Genomic DNA, 21772 nt, shown 5'->3' with positions numbered 1-21772 from the left:
CGGAGCCAATCAGAGCGCCGCTTTCGCTCGAGCCGCTTCTCCGCCTCTCTGGCTCTAGTCGACCGCGGAGTTTCAGTTCCAGGCGCGAAGCCGTTGTCACGCGGCTCTTTTTGATCCTCGCCGGCCGGGTAAGGAGTCTTTCGGGGAGCCTCCCAGTTTTGGAGGGATGGGTGGGTGGCCGCAGGAGGGGTGGGGGAGATCCTTGCCTGCCACGGCAAGCCATGGTTTATTTTATTTTATTTAGTTTGTCAAACATGTAAAAGACAACAGGTGTATGTATATACGTAAGTATGTACACAATTATGTATGTATACACACACATACACACAAGTACATACTTACGTATATACTTATACCTGTTTTATACACGTACAAGTGTGTGTGTGTGTGTGTGTGTATCAGTGGTGAAATTCAATTTTTTGACTACCTGTTCTGTGGGCGTGGCTTGGTGGGCGTGGCAGGGAAAAGATACTGCAAAATCTCCATTCGCTCCCCACTCCAGGGGAAGGATATTGCAAAAATCCCCATTCCCTCCCCACTCCAGAGGAAGGATATTGCAAAAGTCTCCATTCCCTCCGCACTCCAGGGGAAGGATATTGCATAAATCTCCATTCACACACCACTCCAGGGGAAGGATACTGCAAAATCCCCATTCCTTTCCCACTCCAGTGGAAGGATACTGCAAAATCTCCATTCCCTCCCCACTCCAGGGGAAGGATATTGCAAAAATCCCCATTCCCTCCCCACTCCAGTGGAAGGATATTGCAAAAGTCTCCATTCCCTCCCCACTCTAGGAGAAGGATATTGCAAAATCCCCCTTCCCTTCCTACTCCAGGGGAAGGATATTGCAAAATCCCCATTCACACCCCACTCTGAGGCCAGCCAGAAGTGGTATTTGCTGGTTCCCCAAACTACTCAAAATTTCTGCTACCAGCTCTCCGGAACCATCGCTCTTCTACCTACCTACATGCAATAGCACTTAGACTTATTTACTGCTTCACAGTGCTTTACAGCCCTCTCTAAGCGGTTTACAGACTCAGCATATTGCCCCCAACAACCTGGGTCCTCATTTTACCAACCTGGGAAGGATGGAAGGCTGAGTCAACCTGGAGCCTGATGAGATTTGATCTGCCAAATTGCAGGCAGCCCACAGTTAGTAGAAGTAGCCTGCAGTACTGCACTCTAAGCACTGCACCACCAAGGCACATAATTGGGTAGGTCGCTTTTAGGCCATATTCTTAGAGCAGTTTAACACTGAACGTATCAGTTTTGAGGCTATTGGGGCATTGTTGTTTCATTGCTCAACAGAAGAAAAGGTTATTTATTTATTAATATTTATTGATTTAAGGGTCTTATATAACATGACAGGTCATCTGGCTGGTGACTATATGGTAGAATAAGTCAGTGGCACATTTTCCGATCATACTGTGAAAGCTTTATGGAGCTCCTGCCATGCCCTTCGAGGAGATTTAGGCTGTGGCATTCAGATTGTGAATGTTAACAAGGGTGGCTCAGTGGCTAAAATGTTGAGCTTGTTGGAGGTTCGAATCTCTTATCGCCACGTAACGGAGGGAGCTCCCATGACTTGTCCCAGCTTCTTCCACCCTAGCAGTTCGAAAGCACGTAAAAATGCAAGTAGAAAAAATAGGAACCACCTTTGGTGTGGGAACCTTTACCTTATTCACATTGTATGTGGATGGATGGTGTAACCACTACTGCAAAACTATGAATATTTTTTCCCTGCTTTTCACACCTCCGGCTGCAGCCTCAAAAGGCAATTCTTCCAAGCACGGTGATTGTATATTGAGAAAAGATACATTTTCTTCAATTCCTTGCTTGAGAGATGATACACATATTGCCTAGAATTTAATCCTGAAACTATCTAAACCTAAGCATTTTCTTTAAAAAATGCTGCTTTGGAATAGAGGCCCACCTTGCAACTTTGTTTAAATTAAACCGTCCCGGAAGCCACAAGAGGCTTCCATAATTGCATCCTTGGTGGCCTTCTGGGTGTTCCATTGGGCCAGGGATGTTCTTGTCTTCTCCTTAACAAAGAAAAGGAAACCAAGGTAGAATCCTGCCCTAGCAGAAAGATTTGTTTCATCGTTCTGACCCAAGGTTCCTTAAAAAGCAAGAAGCAAAGTCTTGGTCCCGGCAAAAACGTCTTTTATTTACACAACTGTGAATTCCTTTCATTCACATTCCACAAGACTCAGCAAACCGTCTTTCAGAGGAATGTTTATCAACACGAACCTTATCTCGCTCGGCGAGCTGCCAGATAACTAGTTTCCAAACGCGGGGCAAGGCAACCCTTGGCACAGAGTCTCTTATAGTCACACACAGAATTTTCCACTCTTGAAGAACGAATTGTTTCCTGCAAAAGCCCCCTCCCAGTTTGCTCCTCTTTTGTTTCCTGTGGGGAAACAAAAGCCAAGATGTGGCTTTACTCCCAAGTCGACTCTGCTTTCTTAGTTGTTCTTGTCTTTTGTCAGCTCTGCGCATGCATCCACTGGGAACAGGCTCCAGCTGTTCCTCTGCTTCGCTGCTGTCTAGCTCCTTCTCTGCCTCCGACACAGAGCCCTCATCTGAGCTTTCCTCAGTGCCCAGGTCTGGCCTATGTTTCTCCCCAACCTCCTCACTGTCCGACTCTGGTGCCAGCTCCGCTGGCCACTGGCGGGCCACAACACACATGGCCAGTCAGACGTGCCACAGGCAACTGCATTCAGAGACTGGTTCATAACAGATTCCAGTCTTGGCTTTCTTGTCCAGCGCCAGTCCAGGAGAAATGACATTGGCGAGCCAGAATAACCCCAAAAAGGAAAAATAGGCTGCAAGAAAGAAAGTCCCACAGTGTGAAGGAATGATACATATTTTCTATCCAAATGGAAAAAAAATCACAGGCACAGCATTACAGCTAGTTCCTCGACTTATGACCATCATTGAGTCAGTTCCCTCTGGAATCAAATACTGTGGGGGTAAGACACCTCTGAGGTGTCTGTCTGTCTGTCTGTTTGTCTGTGTTCCAGCATAATTCTGGAGCGCCTTGAGCAATTTCAACCAAATTTGCTATACAGACGACTTACTCTCTGGAGAAAAATACTGTGGAGGTAAGACACCCCTAACACCCCTTGGTGTTCTGTTAAGATACAGCCTGTTGTGCTGTAAAATGGCTTCTACTGTACAGCACAGTGGAGTTGCCATGGTAACGGCTTCACAGTACTCCCCAAGGGGGAAAATCCAACATTAGAAATTATGTTTGGTCCGGATATTTTCCCCCTATAAATAAATACCCGAGCAACACCGGATTATCAGCTAGTATTAAACAAAGGCAGGTTTGGTCTCATTTCTTTCCACCTGCACGGATTTAAAAGATGAATGTGATCCTTTCATTTTCCTCCTATTTTGCTTCTGTGTCTCAGCACCAACTTGGTACCACAGAAGATACGGGTTGGGAAATCAGCTGGTTTAAAAGAAAAAACAGATCATTGGATGTAGCGCACTGCCAACTTGTTGTGTAAAGAGAAATCACAATACTTACTGGCTGATATTATGCTAGCCACTGACAGAATCATCGAGAGATAATAGAGCTCGGGAGTGGTTCTGGCCTAGGAAATATATATATGTAAATATTATTTATGATAAAGGAATTACAAATATTTCTAATATTTTAATTTAAGCAATCTGTATTCAGAATTACCCTCCAGTGCGAGGAATTAGGTTTCAGAACAGACATTCTTTTTGGATCAGAAACCTTTCCTTGAAAAATAGAATAGAATAACAGAATTGGAAGGGACCTTGGAGGTCTTGTAGTCCAACCCCCTGCCTAGACAGGAAAACCTACACCACTTCAGACAAATGGTTATCCAACATCTTCTTAAAGACTTCCAGAGTTGGGGCATTCACAACTTCTGGAGGCAAGTTTAATTCACTGATTAATTGTTCTAACTCTCAGGAAATTTCTTCTCCGTTCTAATCAGTCTAATGCAGGGATCAGCAAACTTAAACACTCAAAGAGCCACAAAGATCCTAATCGGAAGCCCTCATTCAATGCTGGAGCCGACCGGAAGTCTGGTTCCCCCACCACAGAGTCTTCTCCTAGCACAGCGTCTTCTGCCTGTCCTAATTGAAAGCCCTATCAATTGTGGAGCCGACCGGCAAAAGGGAGCCACAGCAGATGAATGAACAAGCCACATGTGGCTCCAGAGTTACAGATTGCTGGCCCTTGCTGTAGAGTCTCCTCCTAGCGCGGCATCCTTTTTCCTCTGCTGACTAAAAGTCCAGTTCTCCCACCATAGAGTCCTCTCTTAGCGCGGCATCCTCTACCTGTCCTAATCAAAAGCCCTATCAATTATGGAGCTGACCGGCAAAAGGGAGCCACAGCAGATGGATGAAAGAGCCACATGCAGCTCCAGAGCCACAGATTGCTGGTCTAATGCAATCCCTCCGTGTAAATGACCTCGTAGAAGTATATTAAACAGTCCAGGTTTTGTCTGACTCGGGTGCAGGCAGTCCTCGACTTACGACAGTTCATTTAGTGGCCATTGAAAGCTACAATGACATCAAAAAAAGTTACGTGATTTACATCCGGGTGCTTGACAACGGGTTCATATTTAGGACGGTGTCCTGGGATGGCGCGATCCCCTTTTGCGATCTTCCGACAGGCCAAGTCAACGGGGGAAGCCACAGTCACTTAAGAACTGTGGCAAGAAAGGTCATGAAATGTTGCAAAGTTTGGTCTCGCTTAGCAACAGAGTTCAGTGGTCATAAGTTGAGGACTGCCTGTACCGAGAGGTTCCCCCCTCCCCAATGGGATGAAATCTGATGGAGACATGAGCTACGTACACATTGTGGGGCCAAGGCAGTGAGGAGGGTGATATAAGCTCCTTCTGCGAAAGAGGCAAGTCCAAAAACCGAGATTGTGGCTCTCAGCTCCGATGGGATGTGTGGCGTCGTGGCTAAGATCAAAGCCAGCCCTAAAAGAGAATAAGGGAGAGAATTAGCTTATGGAGATGGGCATGCAGGCAAAAGCAACAGGTAGAGCTTTGGTCAATCCTGAATGGCATCCATTACAGTCTGTTCATGTGAAGTAAACACCCTCCCTCACCAGCAGTGGTATTCAGACGGTTCGGACTGGTTCGCCTGACCCAGTAGTGGAAATCGCGGCTCTATACCGTCCTATTTAGGCATGTTTTCAAACAATGCATGGAAGGCCAAGCGCATGTGTGGATGGGGCTGTTGTGGCCCGCCAGTGGCCAACAGAGCTGGCAGCAGATTCGGGGAGTGAGGAGGTTGGGGAGGAACATGGGCCAGTCTTGGAGTCTGGGGAAGGCAGAGAGGGGGCCAGAGCCATATGCCAGTTATCAGCTGCCTTCAGAGTCAGACATCAGTGAGCCAGAGGAATAATGGGAGCCTGTTCCCAGTGTGCGCATGCGCAGAGTGGCCAGACGAAGGGAACAGCTAAAGAACAGGAGTGAGGCCACAGGTGGATGGTGAATGGCCCCTCCCAGAGGAAGCAAAAGAGGAGCCAAGGGGAAGTGGAGTTTGCAGGAGACCATTAGTTCGCTTCATTGGTTCCTGACTCTCCGAGACTCCTTGCCACCTTTTGCAGATATCGGCCTGGCAGCTCTCCAAGCCAGATAAGGTCTGTGACCGTAAATCCTCCCTTGAAAGACTTTGTTGGAGGTGAATGAGCTGAATTCACAGTCAGTTAATAAAAGGGGGTTTTGTCGGGATCAGGAGTTTGCTTCAGGCTCTTGGGAAGCCTCGGTCACAACGGGTGGGCGCTCACACATTTTTGCAAACCGGTAGGGCAAAGTAAGTGAATACCACCCCTGGCCCCCCCCTCCCTGTTTTTTTCTGCAGCACAACGGTTTAGCGAAGCCAAAAGAAGGACATTATGGCTTGGAGCAACGCATAAGGGCAAACTTCTTTTTTCAAGGCTGTGCTAGCTCTGAGGTGACGTGGGGATAGGTGCGCCTGCATCCTGATGGCTCAAAGAGGAGCCGTCATCTGCTGATGCTTTGGAGAGCTGCTGGAAGCCTTCACCCACCCGTCGCGAAAAACGTCAGGATGATGTTTCCCACCAGGTTGTAGAGAAGGGGTTGGTTGCAGTAGTGGGAAGATTTCGGTCTGAAAAAGAAGATGGAGTGGGGGGGGGGTTGGGGGAAAAGGTGGGCCAGTCACCATGTGTTCCGAGTTCATAAATGGTAGGTTTTTTTCCCAAGCGTAAGTTGGAAGGCACAATTCTGATATTTTATACAAATGTTTTGCCCAAAAGTTATCTTTTCCCCTGTTGGCGGCCCATGCGAATTCTGCTGAATGTACAGTATATTATTATATGTACCTTCGAATAGATTTGCCTTTAAAGTTGCATTTCCACATATTTCTGCTAGTGCCAGGCACTTTCTTTTTCTCACTGGAAAATGCCTCTGTTTCTCTTACTTGCATGTGCAATCTGCATATTTTCAGACCTGTGTGAACGTGAACTTTCCTTTTTCCTTTCCTTTTTCCTTTCCTTTTTCATTTCCCTTCCTTTCCTTTCCTTTTCTCCTTTCCTTTCCTTTCCCTTCCCTTCCTTTTTCCTTTCCTTTTTCCTTTGCTTTCCTTTTTCCATTCCCTTCCTTCCCTTCCCTTTCCTTTCCTTTCCCCTTTCCTTTCCTTCCCCTTCCTTTCCTTTCTCCTTTCCCTTTTCCTTTCCTTTTTCCATTCCATTCCTTTCTTTTTTCTCTTCCTTTCTTTTTCCTTTCCTTTCACTTCCCTTCCTTTCCTTTCCTTTCCTTTTTCCTTTCCCTTCCTTCCCCTTCCCTTCCTTTCCTTTTTCCTTTCCTTTTTCCTTTCCTTTTTCCCTTCCTTTCCTTTCCTTTTTCACTTCCTTTCCTTTTTCCTTTCCCTTCCTTCCCTTCCCTTTCCTTTTTCCTTTCCTTTCCCTTCCTTTCCTTTTTCCTTCCCTTCCCCTTCCTTTCCTTCCTCTTCCTTTCCTTTCCTTCCTTTCCTTTTTCCTTCCCATTCCTTTTCTTTTCCTTTTTCCTTTCCTTTCTCCCTTCCCTATAATTTCCAACATGTACCCAATTCCCTAATGCTAAATTAAAGAGTCTTTGTTAAAGGCACTGCTTTCAAGTCATGGTGATCCTTTTACTATCAGTATAGTCTTCTAAAATATCTGTCCCACCACAGCCTTCCCTTAAATTTCCAGCCCTTCAACTTTGGAATTTGAACCTCCGGGGGAAAACAGGAAGTCATCTGTTAAGTCTCTACCCAAGACTCTAACCCAAATAAATCCCAATCCAACTCCCCCCAAACACTCATGGGACAGGCTGCAAGTTCCCTCTTCTCAAGAACTGCTCAAGATATTCCAGCCGGCTGCCCCCGTATTCTTGAAGGTACGCAAGCGTGCAAAGGGAATATTAGAAAAAGGGAAAAAAAAGAATAGAATAGAATGTAGCATAGTCAGAATAGAATAGAAAGGGAGAATAGAATAGAATAAAATAGAAATAGAAATATAGAAATAGATATAATAGAAATAGAAATATAGAATAAAGTAAAATAGAAATAGAAAAATAGAAAAGATAGAAATAGAAATAGAAAATAGAGTAGAAAAGACTATAATTCAGAATGGAATAGGGAATAGAATATAGAATTGAATAGAACTTAGAATAGAATAGAAATAGAGAATAGAATAAAATAGAAATCAAAATATAGAAATAGAAATAATAGAAATCGAAATAGAGAACAGAGTAGAAGAATAGAATATAGAATTGAATTGTCAGCCTCTGCTTTGCTACTTGCTTTCAGCTGCCATTGAAATGGGGAGTGGGGGCATGAATAGAATTTAGAATAGAATAGAAATAGAATAAAATAGAGAATAGAATAGAATTCAGAATGGAATATAGAATAGAATATAGAATTGAATAGAATTTAGAATAGAATAGAAATAGAGAATTGAAATAGAGAATAGAATAGAAATAGAGAATAGAATAAAATAGAAATAGAAATATAGAAATATAGAAATAGAGAATAGAGTAGAATATAATATAATTCAGAATAGAAGATAGAATAGAATATAGAATTGAATAGAATTTAGAATAGAATAGAAATAGAGAATAGAATAAATATAGAATAGAATAGAATTCAGAATAGAATAGAATAGAATTCTTTATTGGCCAAGTGTGTTTGGACACACAAGGAATTTGTCTCTGGTGTATATACTCTCAGTGTACATAAAGAAAAATAAAATAGAATACATTCATCAAGAATCATAAGATACAACACTTGGTGATAGTCATAGGTTACTAATAAGCAATCAAATCATATTAGGAAACAAAACAATATAAATGTTAAAGATACAAGCAACATGGTTATAAGTGGGAAGAGATAGGTACTACCGTGTTTCCCCCAAAATAAGGCAGGGTCTTATTTCCTTTTAAGCCCCCAAAATAAGCGCTTGGCCTTATTTTGGGGGAGGTCTTATTATTTTTGAGGTGCAGGAGGCGGCAAGCGTGGTCACCTCATGGCTGCTGCTGTGTTGCAATATTTTCGAGGAGGGCTTATTTTAGCGCATGCGCTCAAAAGCCCAATTGGACTTAATCCAGGGAGGTCTTATTTTCGGGGAAACGGGATAAGAAGGGAAAGAAGAAGAATAGTAATACAGTCTTAGTAGAGAATTTGACAGTGGGGAGGGGATTATTTGTTTAGCAGAGTGATGGCATTTGGGGGGGTGGGGAAGCTGTCTTTGTGTCTAGTTGTTCTGTTGTGCAGTGCCCTGTAGCGACATTTCGAGGGTAGGAGTTGGAACAATTTACGCCCAGGATGTGAGGGGTCAGTAGAAAATTCCACTTAATACCGTAGCAGGACGTAGAATTGGAGAAGGAGAATGGCAATCCCAAGGGCAAAAATCATCAGCTGCCTAGTGAAAAGAACAAGGAAATAAAAAAAAAACGAGAGAGAGAGAGAGAGACTCATCAGTACCTTTATTGTTTGGAAATATATTCTCATAATTCTGTACATTTGATAAATTAGTGGCAAGCAGCGTTAAGCAGTGAATTTCATCCTTGTAATTTCAGCAAGAGAAAACTGACCCAAAAGAGGGAGCAAAGCCCAAGAGACAAGCCATGTGGGTGGGATACAGAGGTTTTTAAGCCTGTTTTTTTTTAAAAAAAGATGCAAATGCAATCTGCTTGTTGACACTTCTGAGTGTGTCAAATAAGGCTTCTCACACAGAATTACCGTATTTTTCGGAGTATAAGATGCACCTTTTTCCCTCAAAAAAGAGGCTGAAAATCTGGGTGCGTCTTATACACTGAAATTTTTTTTTGGCCTCCTGAAGCCCCGCCCCTTCACCAAAATGGCCGTGCATAGCCTTATGGAGGCTTTCAGAGATCTCCTGGGGGCTGGGGAGGGCAGAAATGAGGAAAGAATGGGCTGTTTTTTGCCCCCTCCCCCCGCCTCCAGCAGCACTCTATAAGCCTCCATAAGACTATGCATGCAATTTTTTTTTACAAAAAACAGACCCGTTTTCACGAAAAATGGGCTTTTTTTTGCTCGTTTTTGGCCCCTCCACCCCCCAGGAGCACTCGGCAAGCCCACCCAAGGCCATTCATGCCTTTTGTTTTTTTTGTTTTGTTTTTGTTTTTTTAAAAAGAAACGGGCCGTTTTTGGGAGGTTTGCAGAGTGCAAAAACATTTTTTCCCCCTTTCGGAAAGCTCTTTAGTTAAAGTGATTGATGAGAATTAGATTGATCAAATGCTGTGCCAGCAGAAACAAAGTCTTAGGTGCTGCAGATTGTCAGTGATTTCTTTGTCCAGCACATGGATAAATACACCTGGAAACATCTACCTACTGCCCACTCTTTCTATCCCTCTACCTACCTACTGTATTTCTCTCTATCCCTCTACCTACCTACCTACCTACCTACCTACCTACCGTCTCTCTCTCTCTACCTATCTACTGTATTTCTCTCTTTCTACTTCTCTCTATCCCTCTACCTACCTACCTACACCCTCTCTCTCTCCCTACCTACCTACTGTATTTCTCTATTTCTCTCTTTATCCCTTTACCTACCGAACTACTCTCTCTCTCTCCCTACCTACCTACTGTATTTCTCTCTCTTTCTTTTACTCTGTATCCCTCTATCTACCTACCTACCTAATTAACTACTCTCTCTCTCCCTACCTACCTACTGTATTTCTCTCTCTTTCTTTCATTCTCTAGCCCTCTATCTACCTACTTTTTTTATTTATTTGCCTCTTCAAAACCTTGGTGCGTCTTATACTCTGAAAAATACGGTTTGAATAACACAAGTTCATTCTTGAATATGAGTTGCAGTGTCACAGTGGTTAGAGTGATGTACTGCAGGCCACTTCTGCTGACTACCGGTTCCCTGAAATTTGCCAGTTCGAATCTCACCAGGGCTCCAAGTTGACTCAGCCTTCCATCCTTTCGAGATGGGTAAAATGAGGACCCAGATTGTTGGGGGCAAGAGGCTGACTTTGTAAACCGCTTAGAGAGGGCTGTAAAGTGGTATATAAGTCTAAGCGCTATTGCTATTGCTATTTTACCATTTAATGCTGACTTGTATAACTAGGATGGTGCTCCAATTGGGCAAAGTAAAAATACAAGCAGTCAGAATGAATAATAAAAAAGCTTTAATTTTGTGCTGGAGTTAACGCCAAATTGTGGCAGCTTACAGTCTGAGCCGCAGGTGTTTTGGTAGCCGTCGGCTGAAGTGATAGGCAGTGTGGGCCAGGCAGAAGTGAATCATAGCTGATCCCTCAAGAACCTGGCAAAAAAAAGAGATCCAGGGTTGTAGAATTGATTCTTTAACTGTAAATCCCTGATTAAATTCTCCCTTGTTATATCCCTTCCAAGGATAAGGTGATACTTGGTCCTGAAACATTTTCTTTTGACATTTGCAAAGTCTTCGATCCAGGTTCAACATTTCCAAGTGAAGCCTGGAAGGGCAACTAACTAAAAATATTTACATTTACAAGCAGGTTTTAGCTGCGTTAATGCTTTGCATTTTAGCCAGGGGGCAGCCACCTACAGCTCTGGAGCCGCAACTGTCTCTTTCATCGCTCTGTTCCTTGTCGCCGGTCGGCTCCAGAATTGATAGGGCTTTTGGTTAGGACAAGTAGCCGTGCTAGGAGGAGACTCTGTGGTGGGGGGACGGACCGGACATCTGGTTGCCAGAGGAAAGAGGACACCACACTAGGAGGAGACTCTATGGTGGGGGGATGGACCGGACTTCCGGTTGCCAGAGGGAAAAAGATGCCACACTAGGAGGAGACTCTATGGTGGGGAGACGGACCGTACTTCCAGTTGCCAGAGGAAAAAGGATGCCACACTAGGAGGAGACTCTGTGGTGGGGGGGACGGACCGGACTTCCGGTTGCCAGAGGAAAAAGGACGCCACACTAGGAGGAGACTCTATGGTGGGTGAACCGGATTTCCAGTTGGCTCCAGAATTGAGCCGTGGGCTTACGGTTAGGACCTTGTGGCTCTTTGAGTGTTTAAGGTTGCCGACTCCTGTGCTTGTGAAGCACAAATTGTCTGGATTCATGCAACACGCCATGACCGTTTTGACCACAATGTTCAAAGCCAAAAACCTGGTGCATTAATTCCGGCTTTGACTGAGAGCCGCTGTCCTCGGCCGTCAGAGGAAAGTTGCTTCTGAATATAGGTCATTCTTGACTTACGACCACAATTGAGCCACAGATTTCTGTTGCTGTGTGAGACATTGGTTAAGTGAATTTTGCATCATTTTATGCCCTTTCTTGCCACAACGAATCACTGCAGTTGTTTAGCTTAGTCAGGGACGTGGCTGTTAAGCAAATCTGGCTTTCCCATTGACTTTGCTTGTCAGAAGGTCGTCAAAGACACTATAACTCTGATAAATAGGAGTTGCCAAGTGTCTGATGCAGTGGCTAAGACGCTGAGCTTGTCAATCAGAAAGGTCGGCAATTGGGCGGTTCGAATCCCTAGCACCGCGTAACAGAGTGAGCTCCCATGACTTGTCCCAGCTTCTGCCAACCTAGCAGTTCGAAAGCATGTAAAAAAATGCGAGTAGAAAAATAGGGGCCACCTTTGGTGGGAAGGGAACAGCGTTCCGTGCGCCTTCGGGAGTTGAGTCATGCCGGCCACATGACCACAGAGACGTCTTCGGACAGCGCTGGCTCTTCGGCTTTGAAACGGAGATGAGCACCGCCCCCTAGAGTCAGGAACGACTAGCACATATGTGCGAGGGGAACTTTTACCTTTAGCTAAGTGTCTGAATTTGGATCATGCGATTGTGAGGATGCTGCAATGGCTGTGTGAAAAACGGTCGTAAGCCACTTTTTTTCAGTGCCATTGTAACTTGGTCACTAAACTTTACTGTTACACGTCAAGGTCTGCCTATATGGAAACTCTATTTTAAGCCATGGTGGCTTGGGTTCTTACTACCCTGTTTTCCCCAAAATAAGACCTCCCCATATAATAAGCCCAATCGGGCTTTTGAGCACTTGCGCTAAAACAAGCCCTCCCCCAAAAATAAGGCCTCCCTGAAAATATTGCAACGCAGCAGCAGCCATTGAGGTGACCATGCTCCTGCACTTCAAAAATAATAAGCCCCCCCCAGAAAATAAGACCTACTCAGATAATAAGCCCAATCGGGCTTGCATGCGCTAAAACAAGCCGTTCCCCAAAAATATTGCAACGCAGCAGCGGCCGTGAGGTGACCACACTCAAGCGCCTCCTGCGCCTCAAAAATAATAAGACCTCCCCGAAAATAAGGCCAAGCGCTTATTTCGGGGGGGGGTCAAAATAAAATAAGACCCTGTCACCTCAAAATATAATCCCCTCAAAATATAATCCCCTCAAAATATAACCTACCTCACAAATAATAAGGCCTCCCCGAAAATAAGACCTCCTCAGATAATAAGCCCAATCGGGCTTTTGAGTGCATGCGCTAAAACAAGCCCTCCCTCGAAAATATTGCAACGCAGCAGCGGCCGTGAGGTAACCACACTCAAATGCCTCCTGCGCCTCAAAAATAATAAGACCTCCCTCCAAAATAAGTCCAAGCGCTTATTTCGGGGGTCAAAATAAAATAAGACCCTGTCTTATTTTGGGGGGAAACACAGTAAGGTAATCGTCTCCTTCTACCCATTCAACCTCCTTCAATCTGTCGTCCGTGCCCCCAATTGTGTTGGGATGACAGCTCCCAGAATTCCCACTCAGCACTCACCTTTGGAATGCTGGGATTTCATCCCTCCCCGGATGCTCCTGAACACGTGAAGAGTGCATTGGAGTCTTCCCAGCTTATGGGAAGAATTGGGACAAAGGAGGGATCGGATGTCCGCATCTTTTTCTTCCTTTGTCTGCCCCCCCCCCCAATCTTACCTGGATCGCCATGGGATCATTTGCGCTTCAGCTGATCTTTTCTCTCTCTGGGGAAGGAATTGGATCATCCCCTTCCATCCCCTCCATGGGTGGATCATCCCTTTTTCCACCTTTAGAAGCATTCCCCCCGCCCGCCTCCAATCTACGCATAGCCACAGGCCAAGGCAGGTATTTTTATACCCGTGACAGGTGAGGATCATTTTACATGTATTCATTATTCAAACGTTGGCTTCTTGCTTTGGCGAAGGCACAAGGCTGGAATTCAACCCAGGTCTCTTGGCTTTGATTGCTTTCTTGTTTTGCTCCTGTCTTGGTCGGCCTAACGAAGAGGTGAAATTAAAAGCCATTCAGCTCTAAAAATATGGCCTTTGGGAAAGCTTTATTCAGCAGGGAGTGGGGGGAAATGAAGAGTGAGATATTTTTTGTTGTTAGTTGCGAAGTTGGGTCTAACCCATTGTGACCCCATGGACCACGTTTCTCCAGGCCTTCCTGTCCACTACCATCCTCTGGAGTCCATTGAAGCTCACGCCGGCTGCTTCAGTGACTCCATTCAGCCACCTCCTTCTCTGTCGTCCCCTTCTTCTTTTGCCCTCCATCGTTCCCAGCATGAGGCTCTTCTCCAGGGAGCCCTTCTTCCTTCTCATCAGGTGGCCAAAGGATTTGAGTTTCCTCTTCAGGATTTAGGACCTTCTAAAGAGCAGTCAGGGTTGATCTCCTCTAGGACTGACCGGTTGGATGGCCTTGCAGTCCAAGGGACTCAATGCAGGAGTCTTCTTCTCAAGCACCAGAGTTCAAAGGCCTCCATTCTTTGGCGCTCAGCCTTCCTTATGGTTCAACCTTCAGAGCCATCCATTGCAACTGGGAAAACCATCACCTTGACTAGATGTACTTTCATTGGCAGGGTGCTATCTCTGCTTTTTAGGATGCTGTCTGGATTTGCCATTGCTTTCCTCCCCAGGAGCAAGCCTCTTTTAATTTCTTGGCTGCAGTCCCCATCTTCGGTGAGCGTGGAGCCCAGGAAAGTAAAAATCGGTCACTCCCTCCATTTCTTCCCCATCTATTTGCCAGGAATGGAGAGGGCCAGATGCCATGATCTTAGTTTTCTTAATGTTGAGTTTCTAGCCAACTTTTGCATTATAAAAACGTTGCCAATATAAAAAATATTATTAATCCCTGCAAAAGCGATCAAATTATGATGCTCAAATTTATGAGCATCAAATTATGATGCTCATAAACTATCTGGAGAATAGACATCCCTTGTGTTTAACTCCTGTTGTCCCGTAATGATTTGTATTTGCAAAGAAAAAGACGACTCTACTTTGTAGCAGCTAAAACCACATTAAAATTGGCCTTTCCAAAATATTGGCAAAACCTGAACTTACAGTCGCAGAGCTTCATATTCATGAGGACCAGAAACCTGGTTTTCGTTCAGAGAGGAAGCTGGCAACTGCAGCACACTGCTCTCTTTCTACCAAATTTGCCGTCGCCTTATTGCAGGCGCTGGTGTGATGTCAGAAGATTGCAAAATCCCAGGACTTCCTTTCATTTACTCCCATTGCATGGAACCGATTGGCTTTCTATGATAGTATGAATGAAACAACTTATCTTATTGGTTTCTTTTTTTTTTTCTTTTGTTCCAATGGAAAATGAAAATATTGGATTTTTTGGAGTAGAAGACGCTCCGAAATGTAAGACGCACCTAGCTTTTGGGGAGGAAAACCAGAAAAAAAATATCTGCCTCTTCCTCCCAGCAATTTGCCTCCTTGCAGTAAACAACAAACAGTCCGTTTCAGTTTCAGCACAGCCTGACTAGCACAAGTAGCTATACGATCAGCTGTTTCAGAGTGCAGGGATTGCTATAGCCTATTGGCACCTCCATGCGTCCCGTTTTTGGCCTCCACATCTCGTTTTCAGCCTCCCCGCGCCCCATTTTCCGCCCGTTCAAGGCAGCAGGGATTGGAATGGGTGCAAAATGGGGTGTGCTTGGAGGCTGAAAACGGGTGCGCAGAGGCCAAAAATTGGATGCGGGGGGCTGAAAATGGGGTTTGTGGGGGCAATAGGCCATGGCAATCCCCTGCAGCCTGAAACAGCTGATCGTGGGGAGGCAGATCCGACCGACAATCAGCTGCTTGTGCTAATCAGGCTGTGCTGAAGCTCAAACAGGCTGCTTGCTGTTTGCTGCAAGGAGGCAAATTGCTGGGAGATGGGCTGGCGGGTGTGCAGGGCTACATTCTCCCTCTTTTAGGATGGGGAGGAAAGTGCGTCTTATACTCTGAAAAATATGGTAGTTTTTCTTCTTTTTTTAAAGAAACCTTTCCTTTTTTTCCCCTTCTCTCTTGAAGCAGGTGCCTGTCGTGACTCGCGTCTTCCCCGGCAAAAGTGGCTCCAGCCGAGGCCGATGGAGGATTCTAACAACCGGACGGAAGTGATCCTGCTGGCGTGCGGCTCCTTCAACCCCATCACCAACATGCACCTTCGGCTTTTTGAACTGGCCAGAGATCACCTGCAGGAAACAGGTAAAACTGGGCGGGGTGGGGTGTCTCTTCGTGGAGAGCCCCGGTGGAGGATGGGTTTCGTGATCCAACAGGCAAGTTTCCCAGCCCGGGTGCTTTGGACCACAATTCCCATGATCCCTAAACCTGTCGGGGCGGGATGATGAAAAGCTGTCATAGGATGTATCTGGAGGGGGGAAGAGATGCTATGGATGTTAGTCAAGGGGAACCTGCCCCCCCCCCCCCCCCCCCGAGTCTCATTTTCGGAATTCTCTCTCATTCAGGGCAGTTTGAGATTGATTATAACAGGGCCTGTTGGGTCTCCAAGTCTTTCGGCCCCATTTTCTTTCCTAATTTCTAACACTACTGTTTTTCACGCTTTATGTGCATGACTAATAATTATGATTAGGAACCACAGGCAGTTGCCGTGCATTGCTATATTTTTTAATCTCAGTAGCCTTCCCTCCCTCCCTCCCTCCCTTCTTTCTATCCCTCCCTCATTCACTCTTAAACTCCAGACTTCCTTCCTTCTTCCTTCATTCCTTTCCTCCCTCCCTCCTTTCTATCTATCCTCCTCCCTCCCTTATTCACTCTTAAACTCCAGACTTCCTTCCTTCTTTCCTTCCTCCCTCCCTCCTTTCTATGTATCCCCTCTCTCCTTCCCTCCCTCATTCACTCTTAAACTTCAGACTTCCTTCCTTCTTTCTTTCCATTCTCCCTCCCTCCCTCATTCACTCTTAAACGCCTTCCTTTCTCCCTCCCTCCCTCTTAAACTCCAGACTTACTTACTTACTTCCTCCCTCATTCATACTTAAACTCCTTCCTTCCTTCTTTCCTTCCTGCCTTCCTTTCTCCCTCCCTCCCTCATTCACTCTTAAACTCCTTCCTTCCTCTCTCCCTCCCTCCCTCTTAAACTCCAAACTTCCTTTCTTCCTCCCTCCCTCATTCATTCTTAAACTCCTTCCTTCTTTCCTTCCTTCCTTCTTTCCTTCCTTTCTCCCTCCCTCCCTCATTCCCTCTTAAAGTCCAGACTCCCTCCCTCCCTTCTCTTATGCCACTTATAACCCTTGCTTGTTAGGATGCTGGTAATTTAAAGCAAGAAGGGAGAGAAACAATTGGTCCAAGATTACCCGGGGAGCTTTATTGCTAAATGGCGATTTAAACCTGGTTGGTCCTCCAATGACTGCAAACACCCAGGTCTTTTCTTGATCGGCTCCTGCAGGGAAATACAAAGTAGTGAAAGGGATTATTTCGCCTGTGGGGGACGCCTATCTGAAGAAGGGCCTGATCAGCGCCAGTCACCGAGTGGCCATGGCGAGGCTCGCTGCAGAAAACTCAGACTGGCTGGAAGTCGACGACTGGGAAAGCAGCCAGAAAGAGTGGCAAGAAACCATCAAAGTCCTCAGGTATTGGCTGGGGCTGGGCGTTCTCCCGAATCTTGCAGGAATGCCCCCTTGTGGCTGCTTGTTCAGAGTTTCTCAACCCATCGTACCAGTAAAGCCTGAAGCCCAGCGTGTCTCCATTAAGCCTATTTAGACACCTGTGGGACCGGAGTGCAAGCAGAATTACAGAATAACAAGAGTTGGAAGGGACTTCGGAGGTCTTCTAGTCCAACCCCCTCTGTTCAAGCAGGAGACCTTATACCGGAGGTGGTATTCAGCCGGTTTGGACCAGTTCTGGCGAACCAGTAGTGGAAATTTTGAGTAGTTCAGAGAACCGGCAAATACCACCTCTGGCTGGCCCCGCCCCCATCAGTTCGCAGTCTCCCGAGTCCCAGCTGATCAGAGTCCCAGCTGATCAGCTGGGTCTTCTGTTGCCCTGCACAGGAGAACGGAACTGGAAAGCAGGTTAGTGGGGTGGAGACGGAATGGGGATTTTGCAGGATCCTTCCTTCCCCTGGAGTGTGGAGGGAATGGGGATTTTGCAGGATCCTTCCCCTGAAGTGGGGAGGTAATGGGGATTTTGCAGTATCCTTCCTTCCCCTGGAGTGTGGAGGGAATGGGGATTTTACAGGATCCTTCCCCTGGAGTGGGAAGGGAATGGAGATTTTGCAGTATCCTTCCCCTGGAGTGGGGAGGGAATGTGGATTTTACAGTATCCTTCCTCTGCCATGCCCACCAAGACACGACATGTCCACAGAACTGGTAGTAAAAAACTTTTGAATCCCACCACTGGTTCAACTGTCCTAGACATCAGGAAATCTCTCCTTAGTTCTAGATTGTATCTCTTCTTCTTGATTAGTTTCCACCCATTGCCGTCTGATGCTTCGGATAATTGATCGACACCCCCCCCCTCTGTGACAGCCTCTAAAATATTGGAAGACTGCTATCATGTCACCTTCTCTTCATTAGACACTGGGCACACCTATCAGCTTATATTATAGCTTATCAGCTTATATGTACTCCGATACAGGATGCAATTTTGGGAGCAGAGGTCTCGCCTCCTGTGCTTCTGTCCAGTGCCGTGCCCCTACCCTGTTTTCCCGGAAATAATACCCTGTTTCCCCGAAAGTAAGACCTCCCCGGATAATAAGCCCAATCGGGCTTTTGAGCGCATGCACTAAAATAAGCCCTCCCCTGAAAATAAGCCCTCCCTGAAAATATTGCAACACAGCAGCTGCCATGAGGTGACCACCCTCACCGCCTCCTGCACCCCAAAAATAATAAGACCTCCCCGAAAATAAGGCCAAGTGCTTATTTCAAGGGTCAAAAGAAAAGAAGACCCTGTCTTATTTTCGGAGAAACACGGTACCTCCCCGGATAATAAGCCAAATCGAGCTTTTGAGCACATGTGCTAAAATCAGCCCTCCCCCGAAAATAAGCCCTCCCTGAAAATATTTAAATGCATGCGCAGCCAGTCCCCACCATTTCCTGGCAAGAGTGTGCCAGAAACAGACAGAACCTCTGGTCCTCTCTGGATCAGCTGATCCGCGGGCCGAGGTTGAGGGCCTCCTGCACCTCAAAAATAAAAAGGCCTCCCCGAAAATAAGGCCAAGCACTTATTTCAGGGGTCAAAAGAGAAGAAGACTGTGTCTTATTTTCGGGGAAACGCGGTAGATAACACATGGGCTTGAATGATCAAAAGAATGATCAGTTTTGCCATGCTGCTGCATGTATTCAGGAGCGCATATTTTCTTCAATGCTGTTCTCCAGGCATCACCACCAGAAGCTGAAGCATTCCTACTCTGCCAACAGCGTGGAAGATGCTCGTCTTCCAAACAGAACAGGCCGGAAGAGAAAGCACGCAGCGGGCAGCCAGCTCCCCGTTCGAATGAATCAAGCCAAACGGAAATGTGAGTTGAGAATAAACATTAAGAAGAGCCGAGGTGGCGCAGTGGTTAGGGTGCAGTACTGCAGGCCACTTCAGCTGACTGCTATCTGCAGTTCGGCGGTTCAAATCTCACCGGATCAAGGTTGACTCAGCCTTCCATCCTTCCGAGGTGGGTGAAATGAGGACCCAGATTGTGGGGGCGATATGCTGACTCTGTAAACCGCTTAGAGAGGGCTGAAAGCCCTATGAAGCGGTATATAAGTCTAACTGCTATTGCTATTGCTATTAGCAAACCGAAACTACCCTTGCTTCCATTATGGTGGGATGCCCAATCTGACCCTTATTTTTAAGGTGTTAGCTCAAATGTCTTCGTATTTTCTACAACGGATTACGATGTGTAGAATAACAGAGTTGAAAAGGAGCTTGGAGGTCTGGTTTGGTGTGGATAGTGCTCGGCTATCCCACTTCCTTCCCTACCTGTCCTGTCTCCTCCTCCAGGCCTCCCCCAGCTGAAGATGCTGTGCGGAACCGACGTTCTGGAGTCCTTCGCCGTGCCCAGCCTCTGGAAGCCGGAAGATATCCAGGAAATCGTCTCCAAGCACGGCATGGTTTGCGTCACCAGGCTGGGGAACCACGCCCAGAAGTTCATCTACGAATCGGACACCCTGTGGAAGCACAAGGAGAACATCGACCTGGTGGAGGAATGGATCACCAATGACATCTCGGCTACCAAGATACGGAGAGCCCTCAGGAGGGGCCAGAGCATACGCTACCTAGTGCCTGACAGGGTCCAGGCCTACATCCAAGAGCATAACTTGTACACTGCCGAGACCGAAGACCAGAACGCAGGGGTGACCCTCGCCCCTTTGCAGAGAAATGCATGAGAGTATCAATTTTTGATGGGCACCAGGACGGAATGGGGAGAGAGAGAAAGAGAAGGAATCGGGGCAGATTGGCTGCAGGTTTAGCTGCTGTCTCCTCCCCGGTGGAATCCCCTTGCATGCCCGGTTTGAATTTTGGAAAGCGATCTGCTTAGCAGCCCAAATGACCCACAAACTGGCTTGTTTGCGTGTGACTTGCAGAAAAACTGGCGAATTCAACCCGGAGCTTCTGCAGAGGAAACAAAGAGGTGACGGAACGGTCGCAGCTCCGCCCTCCCATCTGCTTGCCGAGCTCCTGTTCTCCCACCGTGGAGATTCAGAGCTGGCTGAAAACAGCCTTTGGGTGCTAGCTTTGATGTCCCGCTCTGGTTTCCAGCAGAACGGGTGCAGAATACGGCTCGGCTTTGAATCGATGGCTGGCCACCTCCGCATGGCGGTTTGTATGTGACTCTGAGGCCTGCTTCTCATTTCTTAGCCCTGATGAGGTCCTGTTTTTAGCCCCTTGCTCCTTGCACACACACACACACACACACACACGCATGCCCAAACTGAAACATGTGAACTGCGCAGATGCGTGAACATACACATGCATGCATGCGGAGGTGCGCAGTGGAGTCCCGAAGACCAGCTGGCCAGCGGGAGGCAGGGCAGCAAGAGGTGAGATCTTTTTCTTTCGTGAGTTTCTTTCTCATCGTTTGCAGGGAGAGAGAAGCTCACGGGGAAAAAAAAAACGCCATGGAGATCTGACTTGGTGCAACGGTGCGCGTGCCAGCAGAGCAGGCTGCGCGTGCCACCTCTGGCGCACGTGCCACCGGTTTGCCATCCCGGGCCTACATCTTTTGGAAAGTTTAATATCTACCTCGCCCGGTTTTCTTTAGTACTGCAGTCTGGCTCACTTGAAATACACCGTTTAGGGTCGGGGGGGGGGGGGAAGAGGATGCCACCCTATGTGCCTCGTTCAATTGACACACTAAAGTACTTTCTTAGTTGTAAATATGAGCCGTAAACCGTGCGGGCATTTCAAACCATCTGCCAAAGGTGACCTCAGAATGTAACTTTTTAAAGTGCTGGGTCTATCATTGAAGAGTTTAGCCCTGTTGGATGGTTAATAAGCCTACATTAAAAAAAAAAAAAACCAACATCCACGCAGATAACAAACACTAGGCAAACCTTTATTATAATGTAGCAGTTTTCTACAAGCATGGATTATTATTTTTTAATTATGTTTAGAGCATCCAAATCATGTAAGCCATGCAGACCGATCATGTTGGGGGGGGGGTTATTTTGGCCATCAGGAAGATAACAAAGGTGGTCTTTCCTGCATGGCCACAGTTGATTCATATCTCCGTAAACTACCAAACCTAGTTTATCTTCCGTGGTTTCCACTCAGCAGCTCATTGTATATATCCTAGGATTTTTTTTTTCATCCCTTAAATCAGTGGGTTTTTTTTTTTCCAAACTTGGCATCTTTCAGATGGGTGGACTTCCAACTCCCAGAACTCCCCCAGACAACATGAATTCTGGGAGTCGAAGTCCACTCATCTTAAAAGTTGTCAAGTTTGGGAAACACTGCCCTATTTTGATCGAGTCGGAACTGTTGATTCGGGAGTAAGAAACATGCGATAAATTTTGCTGCTGCTCAAATTTCTGCCCTAGCAGGAACGAGCTCATTTGAAGCTTCTTTTTTTAAAAAAAAAAATTCAGCTGTGTTAACGTGAATTAAAAAAAACAAAAACTGGAAATAGGGGAGAGGGGA

At 46.2% G+C, this 21772-nt stretch overlaps 2 protein-coding genes across 3 annotated transcripts; one reads left to right on the top strand and one right to left on the bottom strand.

The window, feature by feature from the left end:
• Window positions 1-4: 4 nt before the first annotated feature.
• Window positions 5-20931, top strand: NMNAT1 (nicotinamide nucleotide adenylyltransferase 1). Of its 2 annotated transcripts, none has more exons than XM_087702362.1 (5): window positions 5-128; window positions 15719-15889; window positions 17088-17271; window positions 19018-19157; window positions 19634-20931. In XM_087702362.1, exons 2-5 carry the CDS (start codon window positions 15772-15774, stop codon window positions 20017-20019), a joined length of 828 nt encoding a protein of 275 aa, XP_087558488.1. In that variant the 5' UTR covers window positions 5-128; window positions 15719-15771; the 3' UTR covers window positions 20020-20931. The 2 variants fall into 2 exon arrangements, with proteins under 2 accessions (XP_087558488.1, XP_087558487.1); XM_087702361.1 differs by having other exon boundaries at window positions 9-128; window positions 15716-15889.
• LOC148042573 (uncharacterized) lies at window positions 2698-11565 on the bottom strand. Its single transcript, XM_087702443.1, has 7 exons — window positions 11476-11565; window positions 10683-10774; window positions 8840-8902; window positions 6050-6129; window positions 4843-4973; window positions 3539-3605; window positions 2698-2828 (listed from the first exon to the last, which is right to left on the bottom strand). Exons 1-7 carry the CDS (start codon window positions 11563-11565, stop codon window positions 2698-2700), a joined length of 654 nt encoding a protein of 217 aa, XP_087558569.1.
• Window positions 20932-21772: the final 841 nt, after the last annotated feature.

This window comes from Thamnophis sirtalis, unplaced genomic scaffold (assembly GCF_051295495.1).
Source record: "Thamnophis sirtalis isolate CommonGarterSnake01/CBP01778 unplaced genomic scaffold, rThaSir2_p1.2 scaffold_15, whole genome shotgun sequence".
Taxonomy (NCBI): Eukaryota; Metazoa; Chordata; class Lepidosauria; order Squamata; family Natricidae; genus Thamnophis; species Thamnophis sirtalis.
Note: the sequence above shows the minus strand (reverse complement) of the source record. Positions and strands in the feature narration are given on the sequence as shown.